Here is an 18,350-nt window from a genome sequence, read left to right on the forward strand (position 1 = left end):
TAGGTCTATTTGAAGTTTTGGACGGAACTTGGCTCAGTGATTTGGAACTAATTACAAGATACCGTCGCTATTCTGACATCCGTAGTTATTAATGTAGTGAACGATTAATAAAAAAATATGACGTATTCAGTACTTAGTGTGATTGGCTTTATGATTGAAGTTTACGCCTTAGAGTCTTTTTACTGCTTTGTAATTGGTTATAGTTTTGAAAATGAATAAAGAGAGTTTGAGTTGGTCTTGGCGAATACTCCACGATAGACGCAGTCGAGGGCAGTCCTGGGCAGTCGAGAGTCCGAGAGAGTCCAGGGGCGAGCCTTGAGGCAGTCCAGTCTTGGGCGAGTCTTGGTTCAGCCTTGTGAGAGTCTTGGGGATTTTTTCCCCAGGGCGCTGTGTCTTATAGAGTGCTCGATTGACCGACTAAGACGAGAGCTGAAACGTATTTTGTTGTGTGTGTCTTATTTGACTGTAAAGTTAAAGTGACTTTCCCGATCCCGTACCTCAAGGGGACGAGATATAGAGACGAGACGAGTTCCCCCCCCCCTGACAAGTGTGGAGAACCCCGTGGAGAAGATTTACCCCTGATACATCTCTGGTATGGGGGGGGGGGGTCCACTACGTGTGTGACATGACAAAACAAGTACTTAGCTTCATTAATTTACCCTATCCTATCCTAATGTATCTGTTTCATCCCTGTTTTTATACTTGGCTATTGTAGGTATGGACTGAGGCACAATCTGGTATTGGTGCGATCAATTTCATCACTGGAATGGGTGGTTTCCTACAGGCTGTATTCTTTGGTTATGGTGGATTCAGACTGCGCGTCGAACAACTTGATTTTAATCCTAACCTTTTACCTGGAACCACGGATGTTAAGTTTATTGGAATCAATTACATGGAGTCTTCAATTGATTTCATTTATGGAGAGTCCACTGCTACAATAACACTAACCAATCAAGGGAACTATATGTTGAAAGTAAGCCTGGTGGATGGGACGATGCATACTTTAGATAAAGGTAAGAAACGGGCGATCATTGGAAACTGTTGGAGGGGAGATGGTGAAAAGATTGTCAGTTAGATGTGTAGAACAACAACTGTGGAAGAAGATGTGGGTAGAACAACTTTGGGGAGGTGTGTAAACAACTGGAATGGGAGGTGGTTAGCATGACCGTGGAAGGGGAGGAGTGTAAAACAACTGGAATGGGAGGTGGTTAGCTTGACCGTGGAAGGGGAGGAGTGTAAAACAAATGAGGGGTAGAACAACCGTGGGGAGATGTGTAGAACAACTGGAATGGGAGGTGGTTAGCATGACCGTGGAAGGGGAGGAGTGTAAAACAACTGGAATTGGAGGTGGTTAGCATAACCGTGGAAGGGGAGGAGTGTAAAACAAATGTGGGTAGAACAACTGTGGGGAGGTGTATAGAACAACTGGAATGGGAGGTGGTTAGCATGACCGTGGAAGGGGAGGATTGTAAAACAAATGTGGGGTAGAACAACTGTGGGAAGGTGTGTGAAACATCTGTAGGAAGGAAAGCGTGCAAAGCAATCACTGTGGTGGAGGTGTAGAAAAATTCTGATCATGTTGTATCAGCATTCTATTAAACTCTTGTCGTATTAGATTAGCAAACAAGCCCTGATCATGTTATATCAGCATTCTATTAAACTCTTGTCGTATTAGATCAGCAAACAAGCCCTGATCATGTTATATCAGCATTCTATTAAACTCTTGTCGTGTTAGATCAGCAAACAAAGCCTGATCATGTTATATCAGCATTCTATTAAACTCTTGTCGTGTTAGATCAGCAAACAAAGCCTGATCTTGTTGTATCAGCATTCTATTAAGCTCTTGTCGTGTTAGATCAGCAAACAAGCCCTGATCATGTTGTATCAGCATTCTATTAAACTCTTGTCGTGTTAGATCAGCAAACAAAGCCTGATCTTGTTGTATCAGCATTCTATTAAACTCTTGTCGTGTTAGATCAGCAAACAAAGCCTAATCTTGTTGTATCAGCATTCTATTAAACTCTTGTCGTGTTAGATCAGCAAACAAAGCCTGATCTTGTTGTATCAGCATTCTATTAAGCTCTTGTCGTTTTAGATCAGCAAACAAAGCCTGATCTTGTTGTATCAGCATTCTATTAAACTCTTGTCGTGTTAGATCAGCAAACAAAGCCTAATTTTGTTGTATCAGCAAACAAAGCCTGATCATATTGGATCAGCAAAGAAGCCCTGATCATGTTATATCAGCATACACTCCCTGGTCGTGTTGGATCAGCAAATAAGCCCTGATCATGTTATGTCAGTGTACAAGCTCTTGTCGTGTTAGATCAGCAAACAAAGCCTGATCTTGCTAGGTCATCAAACAAGGCCTGATCATGTTGGATCAGCAAACAAGCCCTGATCATGTTATATCAGTGTACAAGTACTTGTCGTGTTAGATCAGCATACAAGACTGATCATGTTGGATCAGCAAAGTAGTCCTGATCATGTTATATCAGTGTACAAACTCTGGTCGTGTTGGATCAGCATACAAAGACTGATTATGTTGGATTAGCAAAAAAGTCTGATCATGTTATATCAGCATACAAGGACTGATCATGTTGTATCAGCATTCAATTAAGCTCTTGTCGTGTTAGATCAGCATACAATCCATGGTCGTGTTGGATCAGCAAAAAAGCCTGATCATGTTGGATCAGCAAACAAAGCCCTGATCGTGTTGGATTAGCAAAAAAAAGTCTGATCTTGCTAGGTCATCAAACAAGGCCTGATCATGTTGGATCAGCAAAGAAGCCCTGATCATGTTGTATCAACATTCAATTAAGCTCTTGTCGTGTTAGATCAGCAAACAAAGCCTGATCTTGCTGGGTCATCAAACAAGGCCTGATCATGTTGGATCAGCATACAAACCGTGGTCGTGTTGGATCAGCAAAGTAGTCCTGATCATTTTATATCAGTGTACAAGCTCTGGTTGTGTTGGATCAGCGTGCATGGATTAAAATAGTATAGAAAATAACGAAAATAATGCAGCCATTCGTAAATAGATAATAAATCCTCTGAGTTGTTTTTATTCCGCAGGACAGCCGTTTGTATTCCAGCGACAGAGTGGAATTATTTCTGCAGCGGAAGACAGTGGTTGTGCATTGCCGGAAGATAGTATTGAACGCACTATATTCGTATCATCGCCAACTGCAGCTCCTGCAACCAATGTGCCACCAGTAGATCCATGTGTAGATCGGGCCACAACCTTAGTCGTTGAAATATATCAATTTGTTGTTGTCCTGGCTGTTGGCGTACTGTCCTACTATTTCATTTAATTTACACATGTAAATGGTTAGTAATTTTCAGCAAGCATCTTACGCTTTGTGTCATTTCTTTTCCTAGTCTTACTCTAAGTTAATGTATTCAAACAATTAGCGTCTTACTAATATTACGGTTGAAACCTGTGTAACTACGTAACACAGTATTAATTATCATTATCATCTGTCCTTTTTCTGTGTACTAAGAATTAAATATGTGAATTTCATTGTATGCTTTCAATGGTCCCGTGTTCCCGTGTTTCACATAAAGACCTTATACAAATCTATGTATATTAATTACATTCCGGGGTTTGATTATATTAACACAGGCACACATATAATTATATATTATTGTTATACAATTTGTTACACTCAATATATAATTGTTCATGTATACTACCCAATTTGTTTCCACAAACTATCTTTTTTACTAGACTACGCTTGTTTTTTTACGTTCCATATTCTTTTTTTAATTCATCGATCCTTTTACATATTTCAGTAAGTTTAAAACGTGTTTTACTTTCTTACTACTGTACTAGTTTTTTGTTATTTACTAATTATGTGTTTTATGTGTGCGTGTACAGTGTACTGTCTTTTGTGCTAGGCTTTTAATTGAGTTTCATACTTTTTTTAGACGTAGTATAATAAAATCGAAAGTTATCTTTTTTTCATTACCACCACCCATGTTTCACCAAGACGTTACCCTCCTGAAATAATCTCATGTTCATTGACTTATCATGGAATTGTCATTGTTTATTTTAAGTTTGCTAATTTTTGTAGTCAAATTTTGTTCTAACACACTAAATCGTTTACTTAATGCTTGTTTCATCATTACTTCAGCTCAACTTTGTCTTACAGTACAATACATTATGAGATGTACATTATGAGTTGTAATAGTAAATTCTCGCAAATACAAATATTTCATGAACTTTTTCACCCGAATATCAGACTTCCCTTTTCGTTCTGCAGCTTCGCGTACCCCAAATCTTACCTTACCTCATCATCGTCATATGAAGAAAAAATGTGAGGGGAGTAATTTACACCGATCCGAGAACCAGTAACGTGCTCTCCATGATCTCAGTGTGGTGATTATTGACAACACCAGTTGCTGTGGTCACGTATCAGTCTGGGTGTAAATGCTATTCTGGTCTCGTAATTGACTTCATTTGAACCTAACCAAATGTAACTGTTTTTGCAAATGCCCGCCATTAATAGATACCATTGAAAGATACAAACCAAGCCCAGAGAGACACCATGTATTATTAATAATGTTAACTGAAGTGTATATGATGAGTGATTGTTGATGTCAGCATGCTAGACTTTTTGCTTTTGCTGAGTAGTTGAATAAAGATTGAAGTTTGTAGCGTTAGGCTGCGAATATTAGACTGAACTACCGTGTTGTGTGTATTTATCGTAGTGCATGAGTTATATCGCCAATGGAAAGACAGATGGAGAAAGCAAGTAACCTGATTATTTCACTCATGGTAGAAATAAACAGAAAAAAGAATAGAAAAATAAATACCAAAGCCATGGCCATTTTTTCCCAAGTTTTGTTTGCTATATTGGATGACTGGAGTAGTCCAGTGTAGGTAGATAGAATGACTGCATTGAGTCTAGTGCAGCTATAGAGAATGACAGGATTTTAGTGCAGCTATTGAGAATGACTGGAGTCCAGTGTAGCTATAGAGAATGACGGGATTCTAGTGCAGCTGTAGAGAATGACAGGATTCTAGTGCAGCTATAGAGAATGACAGAATTCTGGTGCAGCTATAAATAATGACTTGAGTCCAGTGTAGCTATAGAGAAAGACTGGAGTCTAGTGCAGCTATTGAGAATGACTGGAGTCTAGTATAACTATAGAGAATGCCTATAGTCTAGTATAGCTATAGAGAATGACAGGATCCTGGTGCAGCTATAGAGATTGACAGGAGTCTAGTGTAGCTATAGAGAATGACAGGATTTTAATGCAGCTATAGAGAATGACAGGATTCTAGAGTAGCTATATAGAATGACAGGATTCTAGTGCAGCTATGGAGAATGACTGGAGTCCAGTGTAGCTATGGAGATTGACTGGAATATAGTGTGTTATTGAGATTGACTGGAGTCTGGTATAGCTAGAGAGAATGACTGGAGTCTAGTGCAGCTATAAAGAATGACTTGAGTCCAGTATGGTTATAGATATTGACTGGATACTAGTGCAGCTATAGAGAATGACTTGAGTCCAGTGTTGTTATAGAGATTGACTGGCGTCTAGTGTAGCTATAGAGAATGACAGGATTCTAGTGCAGCTATAGAGAATGACAGGATTCTAATGCAGCTATGGAGAATGACTGGAGTCCAGTGTAGCTATAAAGATTGACTGCAATCTAGTGTAGCTATAGAGAATGACTTGAGTCCAGTGTGGTTATATATATTGACTGGATTCTAGTGCAGCTATAGAGAATAACTTGAGTCCAGTGTTGTTATGGAGATTGACTGGAGTCTCGTGTAGCTATAGAGAATGACAGGATTCTAATGCAGCTATAGAGAATGACAGGATTCTAGTGCAGCTATGGAGAAAGACTGGAGTCCAGTGTAGCTATAGAGATTGACAGGATTCTAGTACAGCTATACAGATAGACTAGAGCTAGTGTAGCTATAGAGAATGACAGGATTCTAATGCAGCTATAGAGAATTACAGGATTCTAGAGTAGCTATATAGAATGACAGTATTCTAGTGTAGCTATGGAGAATGACTTGAGTCCAGTGTGGTTATAGATATTGACTGGAATCTCGTGTAGCTATAGAGAATGACTGGAGTCTAGTGCAGCTATAAAGAATGACTCGAGTCCAGTGTCGTTATCGATATTGACTGGATTCTAGTGCAGCTATGGAGAATGACTTGAGTCCAGTGTTGTTATAGAGATTGACTGGAGGCCAGTGTAGCTATAGAGAATGACAGGATTCTAATGCAGCTATAGAGAATGACAGGATTCTAGTGCAGCTATGGAGAATGACTGGAGTCCAGTGTAGCTATAGAGATTGACAGGATTTTAGTACAGCTATACAGATTGACTAGAGTCTAGTGTAGCTATAGAGAATGACTGGAGTCTAGTGCAGCTATAGAGAATGACAGGATTCTAATGCAGCTATGGAGAATGACTGGTTCCAGTGTAGCTATAGAGATTGACTGGAATCTAGTGTAGCTATAGAGAACGCCTGGAGTCTTGTGTGTTACAGAGATTGACAGGAGTCTGGTATAGCTATAGAGAATGACTGGAGTCTAGTGCAGCTATAACGAATGACTTGAGTCCCGTGTGGTTATATATATTCACTGTAGTCTAGTGTAGCTATAGAGAATGACAGGATTTTAGTGCAGCTATGGAGAATGACTGGAGTACAGTGTAGCTATAGAGAATGACTGGAATCTAGTGTAGCTATAGAGAACGCATGGAGTCTAGTGTGTTATAGAGATTGACTGGAGTCTGGTATAGCTATAGAGAATGACTTGAGTCCAGTGTGGTTATATATATTGACTAAATTCTAGTGCAGCTATAGAGAATGACAGGATTCTAATGCAGCTATAGAGAATGACAGGATTCTAGTGCAGCTATGGAGAAAGACTGGAGTCCAGTGTAGCTATAGAGATTGACTGGAGTCTAGTGTAGCTATAGAGAATGACAGGATTCTAATGCAGCTATAGAGAATTACAGGATTCTAGAGTAGCTATATAGAATGACAGTATTCTAGTGCAGCTATGGAGAATGACTTGAGTCCAGTGTTGTTATAGAGATTGACTGGAGTCCAGTGTAGCTATAGAGAATGACAGGATTCTAATGCAGCTATAGAGAGTGACAGGATTCTAGTGCAGCTATAGAGAATGACTGGAGTCCAGTGTAGCTATAGAGATTGACAGCATTCTAGTACAGCTATACAGATTGACTAGAGTCTAGTGTAGCTATAGAGAATGACAGGATTCTAATGCAGCTATAGAGAATTACAGGATTCTAGAGTAGCTATATAGAATGACAGGATTCTAGTGCAGCTATGGAGAATGACTGGAGTCCAGTGTAGTTATAGAGATTGACTGGAATCTAGTGTAGCTATAGAGAACGCCTGAGGTCCAGTGTGGTTATAGATATTGACTGGAATCTAGTATAGCTATAGAGAATGACAAGATTCTAATACAGCTATAGAGAATGACAGGATTCTAATGCAGCTATGGAGAATGACTGAAGTCCAGTGTAGCTATAGAGATTGACTGGAGTCTAGTGTAGCTATAGAGAACGCCTGGAGTCTTGTGTGTTATAGAGATTGACTGGAGTCTTGTATAGCTATAGAGAATGACTGGAGTCTAGTGCAGCTATAAAGAATGACTTGAGTCCAGTGTGGTTATAGATATTGACTGGAGTCTCGTGTAGCTATAGAGAATGACAGGATTCCAGTGCAGCTATGGAGAATGACAGGATTCTAGTGTAGCTATAGAGAATGACCTTGTCTAGTGTAGCTATAGAGAACGCTTGGAGTCCAGTGTGGTTATAGATATTGACTGGAGTCTCGTGTAGCTATAGAGAATGACAGGATACTAATGCAGCTATAGAGAATTACAGGATTCTAGAGTAGCTATATAGAATGACAGGATTCTAGTGCAGTTATGGAGAATGACTGGAGTCCAGTGTAGCTATAGAGATTGACTGGAATCTAGTGTAGCTATAGAGAACGCCTGGAGTCTTGTGTGTTATAGAGATTGACTGGAGTCTGGTATAGCTATAGAGAATGACTGGAGTCTAGTGCAGCTATAAAGAATGACTTGAGTCCAGTGTGGTTATAGATATTGACTGGAGTACAGTGTAGCTATAGAGTATGACAGGATTCTAGTGCAGCTATAGAGAATGACCGGAGTCCAGTGTAGCTATATAGAATGACTGGAATCTAGTGTAGCTATAGAGAATGACAGGATTCTAATGCAGCTATATAGAATGACAGGATTCTAGTGTAGCTATAGAGAACGACAGGATTCTAGTGCAGCTATGGAGAATGACTGGAGTCCAGTGTAGCTATAAAAAATGACTTGAGTCCAGTGTGGTTATATATATTGACGGTAGTCTAGTGTAGCTATAGAGAATGACATGATTCTAGTGCAGCTATGGAGAATGACTGGAGTCCAGTGTATCTATAGAGATTGACAGGAGTCTAGTGTTGCTATAGAGAACGCCTGGAGTCCAGTGTGGTTATAGATATTGACTGGAATCTCGTGTAGCTATAGAAAATTACTAGAGTCTAGTGCAGCTATAAAGAATGACTTGTGTCCAGTGTGGTTATAGATATTGACTGGATTCTAGTGCAGCTATAGAGAATAACTTGAGTCCAGTGTAGCTATAGAGAATGACAGGATTCTAATGCAGCTAGAGAGAATTACAGGATTCTAGAGTAGCTATATAGAATGACAGGATTCTAGTGCAGTTATGGAGAATGACTGGAGTCCAGTGTAGCTATAGAGATTGACTGGAATCTAGTGTAGCTATAGAGAACGCCTGGAGTCTTGTGTGTTATAGAGATTAACTGGAGTCTGGTATAGCTATAGAGAATGACTGGAGTCTAGTGCAGCTATAAAGAATGACTTGAGTCCAGTGTGGTTATAGATATTGACTGGAGTGCATTGTAGCTATAGAGTATGACAGGATTCTAGTGCAGCTATGGAGAATGAACGGAGTCCAGTGTAGGTATATAGAATGACTGGAATCTAGTGTAGCTATAGAGAATGACAGGATTCTAATGCAGCTATTTAGAATGACAGGATTCTAGTGTAGCTATAGAGAATGACAGGATTCTAGTGCAGCTATGGAGAATGACTGGAGTCCAGTGTAGCTATAGAGATTGACTGGAATCTAGTGTAGCTATAGAAAACGCCTGGAGTCTAGTGTGTTATAGAGATGGACTGGAGTCTGGTATGGCTATAGAGAATGACTAGAGTCTTGTGCAGCTATAAAGAATGACCTGAGTCCAGTGTGGTTATAGATAATGACTGGAGTCCAGTGTAGCTATAGAGAAAGACTGGAGTCTAGTGCAGCTATTGAGAATTACTGGAGTCTAGTGTAGCTATAGAGATTGACTGTAGTCTAGTGTAGCTATAGAGAATGACAGAATTTTAATGCAGGTATGGAGAATGACTGGAGTCCAGTGTAGCTATAGAGATTGACTGGAATCTAGTGTAGCTATAGAAAACGCCTGGAGTCTAGTGTGTTATAGAGATGGACTGGAGTCTGGTATGGCTATAGAGAATGACTGGAGTCTTGTGCAGCTATAAAGAATGACTTGAGTCCAGTGTGGTTATAGATAATGACTGGAGTCCAGTGTAGCTATAGAGAAAGAGTGGAGTCTAGTGCAGCTATTGAGAATGACTGTAGTCCAGTGTAGCTATAGAGATTGACTGGAGTCTAGTGTAGCTATAGAGAATGACAGGATTCTAATGCAGCTATAGAGAATGACAGGATTCTAATGCAGCTATAGAGAATTACAGGATTCTAGAGTAGCTATATAAAATGACAGGATTCTAGTGCAGCTATGGAGAATGACTGGAGTCCAGTGTAGCTACAGAGATTGACTGGAATCTAGTGTAGCTATAGAGAACGCATGGAGTCTAGTGTGTTAAAGAGATTGCCTGGCGTCTGGTATAGCTATAGAGAATGACTGGATTCTAATGCAGCTATAGAGAATGACAGGATTCTAGTGCAGCTATGGAGAATGACTGGAGTCCAGTGCAGCCCTAGAGATTGACTGGATTCTAGTGTAGCTATAGAGAATGACAGGATTCTAATGCACCTATGGAGAATGACAGGATTCTAGTGCAGCTATGGAGAATGACTGGAGTCCAGTGTTGCTATAGAGATTGACTGGAGTCTAGTATAGCTATAGAGAATGACAGGATTCTAGTATAGCTATACAGTTTGACAAGAATCTAGTGTAGCTATAGAGAATGACAGGATTCTAATGCAGCTATAGAGAATTACAGGATTCTAGAGTAGCTATATAGAATGACAGTATTCTATTGCAGCTATGGAGAATGACTTGAGTCCAGTGTGGTTATAGATATTGACTGGAGTTTCGTGTGGCTATAGAGAATGACTGGAGTCTAGTGCAGCTATAAAGAATGACTCGAGTCCAGTGTGGTTATAGATATTGACTGGATTCTAGTGCAGCTATGGAAAATGACTTGAGTCCAGTGTTGTTATAGAGATTGACTGGAGTCCAGTGTAGCTATAGAGAATGACAGGATTCTAATGCAGCTATAGATTATGACAGGATTCTAGTGCAGCTATGGAGAATGACTGGAGTCCAGTGTAGCTATAGAGAATGACAGGATTCTAGTATAGCTATACAGTTTTGACAAGAGACTAGTGTATCTATAGAGAATGACAGGATTCTAATGCAGCTATAGAGAATTACAGGATTCTAGAGTAGCTATATAGAATGACTGTATTCTAGTGCAGCTATGGAGAATGACTTGAGTCCAGTGTGGTTATAGATATTGACTGGAATCTCGTGTAGCTATAGAGAATGACTGGAGTCTAGTGCAGCTATAAAGAATGAGTCGAGTCCAGTGTGGTTATAGATATTGACTGGATTCTAGTGCAGCTATGGAGAATGACTTGAGTCCAGTGTTGTTATAGAGATTGACAGGAGTCCAGTGTAGCTATAGAGAATGACAGGATTCTAATGCAGCTTAGAGAATGACAGTATTCTAGTGCAGCTATGGAGAATGACTGGAGTCCAGTGTAGCTATAGAGATTGACAGGATTCTAGTATAGCTATACAGATTGACCAGAGTCTAGTGTAGCTATAGAGAATGACAGGATTCTAATGCAGCTATAGAGAATTACAGGATTCTAGAGTAGCTATATAGAATTACAGGATTCTAGTGAAGCTATGGAGAATGACTGGAGTCCAGTGTAGCTATAGAGATTGACTGGAATCAAGTGTAGCTATAGAGAACGCCTGGAGTCCAGTGTGGTTATAGATATTGACTGGAATCTAGTGTAACTATAGAGAATGACAGGATTCTAATACAGCTATAGAGAATGACAGGATTCTAGTGCAGCTATGGAGAATGACTCGAGTCCAGTGTAGCTATAGAGATTGACAGGATTATAATGCAGCTATAGAGAATGACAGGATTCTAGTGCAGCTATGGAGAATGACTTGAGTCCAGTGTGGTTATAGATATTGACTGGAATCTCGTGTAGCTATAGAGAATGACTGGAGTCTAGTGCAGCTATAAAGAATGACTCGAGTCCAGTGTGGTTATAGATAATGACTGGATTCTAGTGCAGCTATGGAGAATGACTTGAGTCCAGTGTTGTTATAGAGATTGACAGGAGTCCAGTGTAGCTATAGAGAATGACAGGATTCTAATGCAGCTATAGAGAATGACAGGATTCTAGTGCAGCTATGGAGAATGACTGGAGTCCAGTGTAGCTATAGAGATTGACAGGATTCTAGTATAGCTATACAGATTGACCAGAGTCTAGTGTAGCTATAGAGAATGACAGGATTCTAATGCAGCTATAGAGAATTACAGGATTCTAGAGTAGCTATATAGAATTACAGGATTCTAGTGAAGCTATGGAGAATGACTGGAGTCCAGTGTAGCTATAGAGATTGACTGGAATCAAGTGTAGCTATAGAGAACGCCTGGAGTCCAGTGTGGTTATAGATATTGACTGGAATCTAGTGTAGCTATAGAGAATGACAGGATTCTAATACAGCTATAGAGAATGACAGGATTCTAGTGCAGCTATGGAGAATGACTCGAGTCCAGTGTAGCTATAGAGATTGACAGGATTATTATGCAGCTATAGAGAATGACAGGATTCTAGTGCAGCTATGGAGAATGCCTGGAGTCCAGTGTAGCTATAGAGATTGACAGGATTCTATTATAGCTATACAGATTGACTAGAGTCTAGTGCAGCTATAGAGAATGACTTGAGTCCAGTGTCGCTATAGAGATTGGCAGGAGTCTAGTGTAGCTATAGAGAACGCCTGGAGTCCAGTGTGGTTATAGATATTGACTGGAGTCTCGTGTAGCTATAGAGAATGACAGGATTCTAATGCAGCTATGGAGAATGACTGGAGTCCAGTGTAGCTATAGAGAATGACTGGAATCTAGTGTAGCTATAGAGAATGACAGGATTCTAATGCAGCTATAGGGAATTACAGGATTCTAGAGTAGCTATATAGAATGTCAGTAATCTAGTGCAGCTATGGAGAATGACTTGAGTCCAGTGTGGTTATAGATATTGACTGGAATCTCGTGTAGCTATAGAGAATGACTGGAGTCTAGTGCAGCTATAAAGAATGACTCGAGAACAGTGTGGTTATAGATATTGACTGGATTCTAGTGCAGCTATGGAGAATGACTTGAGTCCAGTGTTGTTATAGAGATTGACTGGAGTCCAGTGTAGCTATAGAGAATGACAGGATTCTAATACAGCTATAGAGAATGGCAGGATTCTAGTGCAGCTATGGAGAATGACTGGAGTCCAGTGTAGCTATAGAGATTGACAGGATTCTAGTATAGCTATAAAGAATGACTTGAGTCCAGTGTGGTTATATATATTGACTGTAGTCTAGTGTAGCTATAGAGAATGACAGAATTCTAGTGCAGCTATGGAGAATGACTGGAGTCCAGTCTAGCTATAGAGAATGACTGGAATCTAGTGTAGCTATAGAGAATGACAGGATTCTAATGCAGCTATAGAGAATGACAGGATTCTAGTGCAGCTATGGAGAATTACTGGAGTCCAGTGCAGCTATAGAGATTGACTGGAGTCTAGTATAGCTATAGAGAATGACAGGATTCTAGTAAAGCTATACAGTTTGACAAGAGTCTAGTGTAGCTATAGAGAATGACAGGATTCTAATGCAGCTATAGAGAATTACAGGATTCTAGAGTAGCTATATAGAATGACAGGATTCTAGTGCAGCTATGGAGAATGACTGGAGTCCAGTGTAGCTATAGAGATTGACTGGAATCTAGTGTAGCTATAGAGAACGCCTGGAGTCTTGTGTGTTATAGACATTGACTGGTGTCTGGTATAGCTATAGAGAATGACTGGAGTCTAGTGCAGCTATAAAGAATGACTTGAGTCCAGTGTGGTTATATATATTGACTGTAGTCTAGTGTAGCTATAGAGAATGACAGAATTCTAGTGCAGCTATGGAGAATGACTGGAGTCCAGTGTAGCTATAGAGATTGACAGAAGTCTAGTGTAGCTATAGATAACGCCTGGAGTCCAGTGTGGTTATAGATATTGACTGGAGTCCAGTGTAGCTATGGAGAATGACTGGAATCTAGTGTAGCTATAGAGAATGACAGGATTCTAATGCAACTATAGAGAATGACAGGATTCTAGTGCAGCTATGGAGAATGACTGGAGTCCAGTGTAGCTATAGAGGTTGACTGGAATCTAGTGTAGCTATAGAGAACGCCTGGAGTCTTGTTTGTTATAGAGATTGACTGGACTCTGGTATAGCTATATAGAATGACTGGAGTCTAGCGCAGCTATAAAAAATGACTTGAGTCCAGTGTGGTTATAGATATTGACTGGATTCTAGTGCAGCTATAGAGAATGACCTGAGTCCAGTGTTGTTATAGAGATTGACTGGAGTCTTGTGTAGCTATAGAGAATGACAGGATTCTAGAGTAGCTATATAGAATGACAGTATTCTAGTGCAGCTATGGAGACAGACTTGAGTCCAGTGTGGTTATAGATATTGACTGGAATCTAGTGCAGCTATAGAGAATAACTTGAGTCCAGTGTTGTTATAGAGATTGACTGGAGTCTAGTGGAGCTATAGAGAATGACAGGATTTTAATACAGCTATAGAGAATGACAGGATTCTAGTGCAGCTATGGAGAATGACTGGAGTCCAGTGTAGCTATAGAGATTGACTGGAATCTAGTGTAGCTATAGAGAATGACAGTATTCTAATGCAGCTATAGAGAATGACAGCATTATAGTGCAGCTATGGAGAATGACAGGAGTCCAGTGTAGCTATAGGGATTGACTGGAGTCTAGTATAGCTATAGAGAATGACAGGATTCTAGTATATCTATACAGTTTGACTAGAGTCTAGTGTAGCTATAGAGAATGACAGGATTCTAATGCAGCTATAGAGAATTACAGGATTCTAGAGTAGCTATATAGAATGACAGGATTCTAGTGCAGCCATGGAGAATGGCTGGAGTCCAGTGTAGCTATAGATATTGACTGGAATCTAGTGTAGCTATAGAGAACGCATGGAATCTAGTGTGTTGAAGAGATTGACTGGAGTCTGCTTTAGCTATAGAGAATGACTGGATTCTAATGCAGCTATAGAGAATGACAGGATTCTAGTGCAGCTATGGAGAATTACTGGAGTCCAGTGCAGCTATAGAGATTGACTGGAGTCTAGTATAGCTATAGAGAATGACAGGATTCTAGTATAGCTATACAGTTTGACAAGAGTCTAGTGTAGCTATAGAGAATGACAGGATTCTAATGCAGCTATAGAGAATTACAGGATTCTAGAGTAGCTATATAGAATGACAGGATTCTAGTGCAGCTATGGAGAATGACTGGATTCCAGTGTAACTATAGAGATTGACTGGAATCTAGTGTAGCTATAGAGAACGCCTGGAGTCTTGTGTGTTATAGACATTGACTGGTGTCTGGTATAGCTATAGAGAATGACTGGAGTCTAGTGCAGCTATAAAGAATGACTTGAGTCCAGTGTGGTTATATATATTGACTGTAGTCTAGTGTAGCTATAGAGAATGACAGAATTCTAGTGCAGCTATGGAGAATGACTGGAGTCCAGTGTAGCTATAGAGATTGACAGAAGTCTAGTGTAGCTATAGATAACGCCTGGAGTCCAGTGTGGTTATAGATATTGACTGGAGTCCAGTGTAGCTATGGAGAATGACTGGAATCTAGTGTAGCTATAGAGAATGACAGGATTCTAATGCAACTATAGAGAATGACAGGATTCTAGTGCAGCTATGGAGAATGACTGGAGTCCAGTGTAGCTATAGAGGTTGACTGGAATCTAGTGTAGCTATAGAGAACGCCTGGAGTCTTGTTTGTTATAGAGATTGACTGGACTCTGGTATAGCTATATAGAATGACTGGAGTCTAGTGCAGCTATAAAAAATGACTTGAGTCCAGTGTGGTTATAGATATTGACTGGATTCTAGTGCAGCTATAGAGAATGACCTGAGTCCAGTGTTGTTATAGAGATTGACTGGAGTCTTGTGTAGCTATATAGAATGACAGTATTCTAGTGCAGCTATGGAGACAGACTTGAGTCCAGTGTGGTTATAGATATTGACTGGAATCTCGTGTAGCTATAGAGAATGACTGGAGTCTAGTGCAGCTATAAAGAATGACTTGTGTCCAGTGTTGTTATAGAGATTGACTGGAGTCTAGTGGAGTTATAGAGAATGACAGGATTTTAATACAGCTATAGAGAATGACAGGATTCCAGTGCAGCTATAGATATTGACAGTATTCTAATGCAGCTATAGAGAATGACAGGATTCTAGTGCAGCTATGGAGAATGACTGGAGTCCAGTGTAGCTATAGAGAATGACTGGAATCTAGTGTAGCTATAGAGAATGACAGGATTCTAATGCAGCTATAGAGAATGACAGGATTCTAGTGCAGCTATAAAGAATGACTTGAGTCCAGTGTGGTTATATATATTGACTGTAGTCTAGTGTAGCTATAGAGAATGACAGAATTCTAGTGCAGCTATGGAGAATGACTGGAGTCCAGTGTAGCTATAGAGAATGACTGGAATCTAGTGTAGCTATAGAGAATGACAGGATTCTAATGCAGCTATAGAGAATGACAGGATTCTAGTGCAGCTATGGAGAATGACTGGAGTCCAGTGTAGCTATAGATATTGACTGGAATCTAGTGTAGCTATAGAGAACGCATGGAATCTAGTGTGTTAAAGAGATTGCCTGGAGTCTGGTATAGCTATAGAGAATGACTGGATTCTAATGCAGCTATAGAGAATGACAGGATTCTAGTGCAGCTATGGAGAATTACTGGAGTCCAGTGCAGCTATGGAGAATGACTGGAGTCCAGTGTAGCTATAGAGAATGACTGGAATCTAGTGTAGCTATAGAGAATGACAGGATTCTAATGCAGCTATAGAGAATGACAGGATTCTAGTGCAGCTATGGAGAATGACTGGAGTCCAGTGTAGCTATAGAGATTGACTGGAATCTAGTGTAGCTATAGAGAACGCCTGGAGTCTTGTGTGTTATAGAGATTGACTGGAGTCTGGTATAGCTTTATAGAATGACTGGAGTCTAGTGCAGCTATAAAAAGTGACTTGAGTCCAGTGTGGTTATAGATATTGACTGGATTCTAGTGCAGCTATACAGAACGCCTGGAGTCTTGTGTGTTATAGAGATTGACTGGAGTCTGGTATAGCTATATAGAATGACTGGAGTCTAGTGCAGCTATAAAAAATGACTTGAGTCCAGTGTGGTTATAGATATTGACTGGATTCTAGTGCAGCTATAGAGAATGACCTGAGTCCAGTGTTGTTATAGAGATTGACTGGAGTCTTGTGTAGCTATAGAGAATGACAGGATTCTAGAGTAGCTATATAGAATGACAGTATTCTAGTGCAGCTATGGAGAATGACTTGAGTCCAGTGTGGTTATAGATATTGACTGGAATCTCGTGTAGCTATAGAGAATGACTGGAGTCTAGTGCAGCTATAAAGAATGACTTGTGTCCAGTGTGGTTATAGATATTGACTGGATTCTAGTGCAGCTATAGAGAATAACTTGAGTCCAGTGTTGTTATAGAGATTGACTGGAGTCTAGTGGAGCTATAGAGAATGACAGGATTTTAATACAGCTATAGAGAATGACAGGATTCTAGTGCAGCTATGGAGAATTACAGGATTCTAGAGTAGCTATATAGAATGACAGGATTCTAGTGCAGCCATGGAGAATGGCTGGAGTCCAGTGTAGCTATAGATATTGACTGGAATCTAGTGTAGCTTTAGAGAACGCATGGAATCTAGTGTGTTAAAGAGATTGCCTGGAGTCTGCTTTAGCTATAGAGAATGACTGGATTCTAATGCAGCTATAGAGAATGACAGGATTCTAGTGCAGCTATGGAGAATTACTGGAGTTCAGTGCAGCTATAGAGATTGACTGGAGTCTAGTATAGCTATAGAGAATGACAGGATTCTAGTATAGCTATACAGTTTGACAAGAGTCTAGTGTAGCTATAGAGAATGACAGGATTCTAATGCAGCTATAGAGAATTACATGATTCTAGAGTAGCTATATAGAATGACAGAATTCTAGTGCAGCTATGGAGAATGACTGGAGTCCAGTGTAGCTATAGAGATTGACTGGAATCTAGTGTAGCTATAGAGAACGCCTGGAGTCTTGTGTGTTATAGACATTGACTGGTGTCTGGTATAGCTATAGAGAATGACTGGAGTCTAGTGCAGCTATAAAGTATGACTTGAGTCCAGTGTGGTTATATATATTGACTGTAGTCTAGTGTAGCTATAGAGAATGACAGAATTCTAGTGCAGCTATGGAGAATGAATGGAGTCCAGTGTAGCTATAGAGATTGACATAAGTCTACTGTAGCTATAGATAACGCCTGGAGTCCAGTGTGGTTATATGTATTGACTGGAGTCCAGTGTAGCTATGGAGAATGACTGGAATCTAGTGTAGCTATAGAGAATGACAGGATTCTAATGCAACTATAGAGAATGACAGGATTCTAGTGCAGCTATGGAGAATGACTGGAGTCCAGTGTAGCTATAGAGGTTGACTGGAATCTAGTGTAGCTATAGAGAACGCCTGGAGTCTTGTTTGTTATAGAGATTGACTGGACTCTGGTATAGCTATATAGAATGACTGGAGTCTAGTGCAGCTATAAAAAATGACTTGAGTCCAGTGTGGTTATAGATATTGACTGGATTATAGCGCAGCTATAGAGAATAACCTGAGTCCAGTGTTGTTATAGAGATTGACTGGAGTCTTGTGTAGCT

At 40.0% G+C, this 18,350-nt stretch overlaps 1 protein-coding gene across 1 annotated transcript in view; it reads left to right on the top strand.

The window, feature by feature from the left end:
* The window catches only part of LOC102801557 (protein-glucosylgalactosylhydroxylysine glucosidase-like), a 64,205-nt gene extending 60,894 nt beyond the window's left edge, over positions 1-3,311 (top strand). Inside the window, exons 8-9 of the mRNA XM_085504691.1 lie at positions 716-1,013; positions 3,073-3,311. Of these exons, the coding sequence (XP_085360817.1) occupies positions 716-1,013; positions 3,073-3,311 (537 nt within the window). The remainder of the gene's footprint in view (positions 1-715; positions 1,014-3,072) is intronic.
* The last annotated feature ends 15,039 nt before the right edge of the window (positions 3,312-18,350 follow it).

Source organism: Saccoglossus kowalevskii, chromosome 10 (genome assembly GCF_978046115.1).
Source record: "Saccoglossus kowalevskii chromosome 10, keSacKowa6.1, whole genome shotgun sequence".
In the NCBI taxonomy this organism is placed as follows: Eukaryota; Metazoa; Hemichordata; class Enteropneusta; family Harrimaniidae; genus Saccoglossus; species Saccoglossus kowalevskii.